The 7,815-nt window shown below is 50.9% G+C and overlaps 1 protein-coding gene across 1 annotated transcript; it reads right to left on the bottom strand.

The window, feature by feature from the left end:
• Positions 1 to 221: 221 nt before the first annotated feature.
• On the bottom strand, positions 222 to 7,614 carry LOC108091545 (protein borderless). The gene is made up of 6 exons (XM_017190815.1): positions 7,064 to 7,614; positions 3,040 to 3,547; positions 2,563 to 2,972; positions 1,440 to 1,668; positions 1,071 to 1,277; positions 222 to 1,008 (listed from the first exon to the last, which is right to left on the bottom strand). Exons 1-6 carry the CDS (start codon positions 7,286 to 7,288, stop codon positions 428 to 430), a joined length of 2,160 nt encoding a protein of 719 aa, XP_017046304.1. The 5' UTR covers positions 7,289 to 7,614; the 3' UTR covers positions 222 to 427.
• Positions 7,615 to 7,815: the final 201 nt, after the last annotated feature.

Genomic DNA, 7,815 nt, shown 5'->3' with positions numbered 1-7,815 from the left:
AGCTTGTTTTGAAGAGTGATGCCCATAAGGCGGGTTCTTTAAATTTAATTCGTGTGTTTTTTAAAGCAAGCGACAAATATTTTGAACAATATCCTCTTTCGTGAAAAACGTGTTAAGAAACGTTCGTCCGAGCAAATGTAACACTTAACTAACGTCACGGCATCGCTAAATTTCATTACTGAAGTTTAATTTAAACTTGTTTAGCATTAAAACTCAAAAGAGATTATGATGTTTGGTTTATTTGGATCTGAAACTCGGTTAGTTAAGCGTTACAGTTAGTAGACTTTATGGTACAGATAGCAGCTAGAAGTATATTAAAGTCGAATTCCCGCGGAGCGAGTGGTGCGTGTTGAACAACCTCCCTCCTCAAATGATTTCACTGGCCTCCCTGCTCGCCCCCAAATTGCCAGCGGATCTGGAGCAACCCTCAGGCGGACTGGTGGATCTTGACGCTGTCCCGGTCCCGCTCCTGCTCGTCGCTGTCGCAGTCGCCGCTCTCCGCCGTGTCCTCGTCCTCGCCCGCGGAGCTATCCTTGGCGAACAGGTGCCTGAGGCAGCTCCGCTTCACGTATAAAAAAGCGCAGAGGGCGCAGAGCAGGAAGAGCACGCCCACGGAGCTGCCGATGATCAGGGCACGCACCTTGCGCTGCGAGGGCACGTCGATGAGCAGCTCGTGGCTGGGCACTGAGCGCTGGCTGTCGGTCCCCACCGCCAGGACCTGCACCTTGAACAGGGTGTCCTCCTTGAGGTGCCGCAGCTGGTAGAAGTTGTCGAAGGTCTCCGCGTGCCCGATGAGGAAGTGCTCCGGCTCCTTCCACCAGCGCACCGCGTACAGCCGCAGGCCCTCCAGTCCCTGGGTCGGGTGCTCCCAGTGGAGCAGCCAGCCCTGCTGGTTGCTAATGGCAGTGAGGTTCCAGGGCGCCCCCAGACCCCCGGCGGGCGCGGTCCCCTGGCCCAGGTCGTGTTGCAGCTGCTGGGCGTCGAAGTCGTCCGCTCTGATGGGCGAGGCTGCAGGGAGGAGAAGGAGTGCTTTAGCTCGCTGTTCGAGGGAGACCAGGATGAGTACTCACGCTGCGTTTGGAAGCGGAACTGCTTGCTGAACATCCCGTCGCCGTACTTGTCCTGGCTGAGCACCATGAACTCGTACTCCTTCCCCGGCTGCAGGTGCTGCACGGTGGCCTCCATCACCTTCCTGTCCAGCACTCGCAGCGTCCGCCACTCGGGGGCCTCCATGAGTCGGTACCACACCGTGTACTCCAGGTTGGGGCGCAGGTAACCTGGGAGCAGGACGAGTTCAAGGAGTGCCCATTAAAGCGTTTTCAGGAATGGATAACCATGTTTGCCCCAACACGGTCAGCATTCCTCCTCTCAACTGATTGCCTCTTTGATTGGCCGTCCTACACGGGCCACTTCCTCGCCCAATCGCACCCACTTCTCACCTGGCTGCCAGCGGATGGTGATGCAGGTCTCCGTGCTGTTGGCCGTGAGGTTGTACGGCGCGCGTGGGGCGACGTTCTCAATCATGAGCTCGGCCTCCGCCGTGATGGTGGCCGCCTCGTTGGTGGCCGAGCACTCGTACATCCCGCGGTCCCCTTCCACGAGGCCCGTGATGGTCAGGTTGCCGCCGCTGAGACTGAACCTGTCCGCCGGCAGGGGCTGTCCGTCTTTCTGGAAGGGAGTCGGAGAACCAGAGCCGGAATCAGAGCCAGGGGCACGTCGAGGTGCTGGCAGCATGCATAATTAACAAGAAAGGAAGCTTACTTCGGCGAGCCGAAGCTTTTATATCCTTGCAGTAATCAAATATCCGAAAATTGGCCAAATTTCCAAAATTTTAGGTGTGAATGCCATCGGACTTGAAATTTTGTTATGATTCCAACGATGTACTTCCTCAGGAAAACAAAATAGAGACATCAATCTATACGATTGAATGCAGTTTAATTCCAATCTAACCGATCCCCTCAGGAATTAGGGGACCCTGACCTCTGACCGCTGTCAAAAATCCGAAAAGGGCTTTCTCAGATGCTTGTGACATTTTATATAGATTTTTCAATCTTTCCTATGGGAGCTTTATAATATAGTTGTCCGATTTTTATGGAATTTATTTTCTCGATTCAAGGGTTGTTAAAAAACTCGATATTCTGTAAACCATGCTCGTGGGATAAGAATATTATAAATATATGCTGCGTGCAATAACTACACAACTTTTGGGAAAATTTCAGCAAGCCAGAAACTGAGACACAAGTTTACATAAAAACAGACAGGAGCACAGATGGACAGACGTATTTCGATTCAGATCGTGATGCTGATCAAGAAGATATATATTTTACGGGGGCTGAGGTGTCTCCTTCACTGCGGTGCAAACTTCTGACTGAAATTATAATACCCTTGTGCTCTGCAAGGGTATAAAAATGCAATCAAGTGAAACACCTCTTCGCCCCTTCCCATCTCCCCTCACTTCCCCTCACTTCGCCATTTGCGTTCTCCATTATCCACACTCTGCGCCCCCCACCTTCCATCTGGCCCCGCCGCTTTGCAGAGCCCGAAACGACAATGCGGACTCACCCTGCTCCACACAATGGAGGGCCGATTGTTTCCGTCCCGGTCGATGGCTTCGCAGGGCAGCTCGGCCGCCTCGCCCAGCTTCTGGATGTAAATGGCCTTGGGCGTGACGCTGAAGATGGGCGGGCGGAGCACAATCACGCTGATGACTGGCGAGGGTCCGTCCGTTCCGAGGTCGTTGTAGGGCGTGCAGGTGTAGCTGCCGGCGTGGTTCTCATCCACCTTCGCGAAGAACAGGCTGCCGTTCATCTTGTAGAAGACCCCGGGCACGTTGTACGAGTCGAACAGGAGGCCGTCCTTCTCCCAGCGCAGGTTCTTCAGCGGCGGGTTCGCCCGGAAGTGGCAGTCGAGCACGGCGGGCTGGCCGTAGGGCAGGTACACCTCCGGCGGGGCGTAGATCACCTTGGCCTTATCTGCGGAAACATGTGGAACGATCCTAAATCGCTGTCTGCTGTTTTCTCTCGAGCTCTGCCCACTCACATTGTATGTTGAGAAAGGCCTTCGCCGTCTGCAGCTCGCCCTCGCTGTTGCGCACCTTGCACTCGTACTCGCCCAGGTCGCTCATCATGGTGGGGTCGATGCTGAGGCTGCCGTCGGGGCCCATGTAGGAGCGCCGCACCAGGTCCTGCACCTCCTGCAGCAGCACGCCGTCCTTGTACCAGGCGGCCTGCGAGTTGTCCGGGTACTTCATCACGCAGTGGAAGAAGGCGGTCTGGCCCTCCTGGATGGTCTGGTTGACCGGCGGGATGCGGATGAGCGAGCCCCCCTGCACCGCCAGGTGGTAGGCGGTGCCGTTGTTGCGCACCGAGGGCGAGCGGTTCGGGAAGCTCACCTGGCAGTGGTACCAGCCCTGGTCCGACTCCCGGATGGCGGTCAGGTTCACGGAGGCCCTCCCGAACTCCGGGTGGTTCTCCACCAGGTGCAGCCTTCCGTTGAAGAGCTCGTTGGTGGAGGTCTCCTGCTCGTACCACGTGAAGATCTTCTTGCTCTGCGGGCACAGAAATGCATTAAAGGGCTAATATCTCTTGAGCCACCATTGTTAAAGTCCCTGCCAGAAGAGCCTGATTTAGACAACGAGAATTGCAACTCTTGAAAATACCTAAACTAAATTTTCTATTCATAATGACTAGGCTCTCTGTCTTGGCTGCAATTGCAGTTGTAAATCAAAGGCAGTGCGGAATCCATATAGAACACGCCCCCCACAAACACACTCACACTCACACACCCACACACACTTGCTCTGTTACTGTTTATGTCGGACGGGAATGCGATTGTTTATGCCCTCCGATTCGTCCCCATGCGCCATTATAATTTTCGCAAACTCCCGCTGAGCCCGTACGGCAGCACCCCCTTTGGAATACTCTTCGGAATACGCTCCGTGACCATAATTGTGACTTGGCGCAGCGGTGGCCAACGGCTTTGAGTCCCCCCGAAGCCCAGCAAGAACAACAATAACCAGGAGGGGGAGGTGGCGGGAGGGGGTGTGGGACCCATGCCGCTACTTTGTTGACAAATTTAAATGGGCTCACGTGGCGAGGCGCACTTGAAGTGCTCAATGCCGGCCTGCCCCTGAAAAAGGTTTTAGATTTGATTTGACGAGGATGGCCTGAATGCTAAGGAAAGTAACGAGGAGGCATAAAATCCCCGAATATCTTTAGGCAATGCTGTAATGAAACACACGTGCATGCTAAATCGAATCGCTGGCTGGACTAAATGGAGTAGGTTTAGTTTGACAAGTGACTTAAATGATTATGTTGATAACGAAATTGGGACTTCATTTAATATTTTGACAATCCTATTCTGGATTCATTGCCCTGCCATTGAGCCAGCTATTAAATGCATCAAACTATGTAGGTTCTTCATAAGTGGCATCACTTTAATGTGGGCATTAAAAAACGATGTGCATAAATGAGCTCGAAACTTTGAAATGTGTCTGTGTTTTAGATCTTCGGTTCCCCTTTTCCCACTGATCAAATACCGAAATTCGCTAAAATTTAAATTTGCTTTAAAATAATATATTTTATTGCTACACCAAATTCTAAGCTGGCCAGCAGATTATCGTTTTGTGGGGGGGATAATAATTCAATTCGTCAGCTTTTTTGTTTATGCTTCCCCGCTTTTTTTGCGGTTTCGCGCTGGTGGCATATTAAATTATTTTTGTTTTAATTAATGTTGAATATATTTGTCAATATTTATCAAACACGAGGCCTGGCAATTATGCATCTAGGCAGAGAGCGCAATAAAAAACGGGATAATAATAGTGGCATGCGGGCAAACAGAATGTGTTTGCGTTGCATCAGATGCCGGAGTGGTGCAAAAACTGCGTTAGCTTGAATTATTTAAATGCGATTGAATCGGCTGCGGTCGCTGGCCGCTGCTCTAATTGCTCCGGCTCACACATTTTTATGCTCGCTTTGTTGTGCACTTGACTTTCGCGTACGGATGCGCCATGTATATATATATATATTGTATGGTATGGTATGGTATAATGGTATGCTACTCCATTGGCCGGGCTGGGACTGTCGCGTCCCATAAACCGCATGCTAGGGATCCAGTTCGCCGGGTATCGATGGCCTCCGACCGCAAAAGCAGCTGGGCCATGGGATCCGTTTAATTGTGTGCCGGGGAGGCATCGGCATCGGGCATCGGATGCAGTGGGTGTCAGTTGATCTATTGACATTAGGTTTGTGCTTTAATTGAGATCGGGAAGCCGTCATCGAGATGCACCGTCTGGCATCAATGTCACCCCATCACATCACCCACCATCTATCTAATGGGGGCGAAACAAAACGCCTTGAGTAGATTATGGTGCACTCAAGATCCGCCGTTCCCGTCCCGAACCAGTGCCGTGATTATGTACACCCAACTGTGTGTCAAGTGTCGTCTGCCGCCGCACACACATTTATCAGCATTATCTAACAAATTACAAACGTAACTTGATTTATCCGGTAATTTTGCCGACGCTGCGGCGCGAAAATTTGCAACCCAGCCTCGCAATGGCCGTGAAATTCGCTCTACAAAACAATACATTACGTACTATATACATTTGCAGACAGACCAACAAATATATGGAATCAGAAATGCCATAAATCAGACAGCCTTTGCATACATTCCTGGGGACTCTAATCCCACGTACGAATTTGTTTAATTGTCCGCCATTCCATGGCGAGAGAACCTATTCGCAGCGCAATTAAAGTGTATCTATCAAAGTGACATCATGACCCGCTGACCGACTGGAAGAAAAGCATAAAAAACAATGGAAAGGGGAGTGACCACGGGAAAAGCGGAACCGAATTAAAATAACAGCGCGGGGCAGTGACAAATTAAGCGAGCACTAAATAGTCAAAAATGTAGCTGCCTCTCGATTACCGATGGGAATATGTGAATGGATGTTGGATGTTGGGACTTGGGGGCTGAGGGGATTTCAAGGGGCTGATGTCCACTGATGACGAACGCCGTGCGATGAATAGTAATTCAGTCGGTTTATAGTAAGTACCAGCGCGCGCATATTTCTGTTCGACGCTGATTGTCTGCGAGGATTGCAATGAATTTGCAATTGAATTAAATTGCATTACTCACAGTTGTCAACAAAATGCCAGCCATTCAATTCGATTGAATCCAATTGAAATTGATTTCGACTGGTTCGCTTACCCCGCCAAGCTGTCTTTAATGTCACACTTCGCGTTGACGTGCTTTGCTTTCTGCGCTTTGTTTCTGATGTGGTGCGATGTGCCGCTATTCAAAGTGCCGCTGACACTGAAATCTGTTCCTGGCGCTAAATTAAATTTACATGCCGGGGCGGCAGAAGACTCGAATGCAGGCAGCCAGGATCCGGACCGATCGACTGCATGTGGTTGCGCTTTAATTAGTAGCCAAGGGCGGTAACCGTCCACCCCTTCTGCTGGGGAATGACCCCCACTGGCACGGCGATTGCATTTTCTGCTCTGCAATGGCTCTCTACACTGGGCGAAAAGGGATGCTATAAAGGCATAAACTAGTGACATTGCAAACATCGAATTATAAACAGATTTGCTTGGCTTCAAGGCGAACCTTGCTTGTGAAACCACATTTTCTGTTTTAAAAAAGGAGCACTTCACCACTGCGATTCTCCCAGTGCGGCCGTAAAGTCCGGCCCTTTTAATGAATGTGAGAGCCGCGTTCCATGCTGCGCTGCACTGGCAACGGCCAGCAGACGCAATTAAGGCTAACCAAGCAAACCGAACTCCCACCAGCCATCCAGCCATCCAGCCATCCAGCCATCCAACCAGCCAGTCAGTCAGTCAGCCAGGGTACGGGCCACCTACGTGTCTGATAAATTAATAATTTCGACAATTTCATTTAACAACTGCGTGCGCGTCGGCGTGAGACATAAATAAGTGAGTGGGCCTGCACGGCCAGAAAGGTCCGTATTAATCTGATATTCCCAGGATAAATTTCGTTTCGAGGAGTGCGTGATATCGGGCGCATATGCAACTCAGTTTTCTCCTGAGGGCACAGGGCTTACATCCTTGCTCCAGTGCACCAGGTACGGGATGGGAGCGTCATAGGGAAAGTCGATGTAGCAGTTGAAGACCACGTGGGAGCCGACTTTGGCCTCCAGGTTGGTCTGCCGGCGGTGATCGCGGACGCCGCTGGCACAGGATACGCTCATTAAGAGCGCCAAAAAGGCGGACAGCGACTGGCATTGCCGGAATGTTCTGCTGCGTTGCACTGGCATTTTATTGGGCATCTCGACGGTTGAACTGCACTCGGTCACTCGCGCGCGGTGTCTTGCATAACGTTTCCGCGATGATTCCGCGCAAAATCAAATTAATACCCAGCCCAAATCCAGGTCAATTGGCCCCAAACGAGCGAAGCTCTCCCGCGGAATTCGGATTTTCTAAGGCGGCGCACGAAATCCGATCCGTTGAGTACTATAAGTTTGTGCGCAGTTCCGTTTAGGTATCGGATGGGTATGGGTAGGGGTATGGGTATGGTATTCTGTCGGTGGACCGCGGACTGCGAACTAAACAGAGCGGCTGGAGAAGCGCTACTGAAAGCCAAGACCAAATCGCGATCAGACTGCAGAACGACTGGCAGATGGGGCCGAGCTTTTCTGCTGATGAAGCCCACAGAAAAAAATGATAGTTTTGTAAGGCATTTAAAAGAGATGCCGTTGTGCTAATAAAATGTCAAAATTATTTTTATGAATTTAAAATGTGAATATAATTCGAGCCTGGACTTTTGTGACAGAGGCTACAAAGAATGAAGACGTTT

Source organism: Drosophila ficusphila, unplaced genomic scaffold (assembly GCF_018152265.1).
Source record: "Drosophila ficusphila isolate 14025-0441.05 unplaced genomic scaffold, ASM1815226v1 contig_412, whole genome shotgun sequence".
In the NCBI taxonomy this organism is placed as follows: domain Eukaryota; kingdom Metazoa; phylum Arthropoda; class Insecta; order Diptera; family Drosophilidae; genus Drosophila; species Drosophila ficusphila.
Note: the sequence above shows the minus strand (reverse complement) of the source record. Positions and strands in the feature narration are given on the sequence as shown.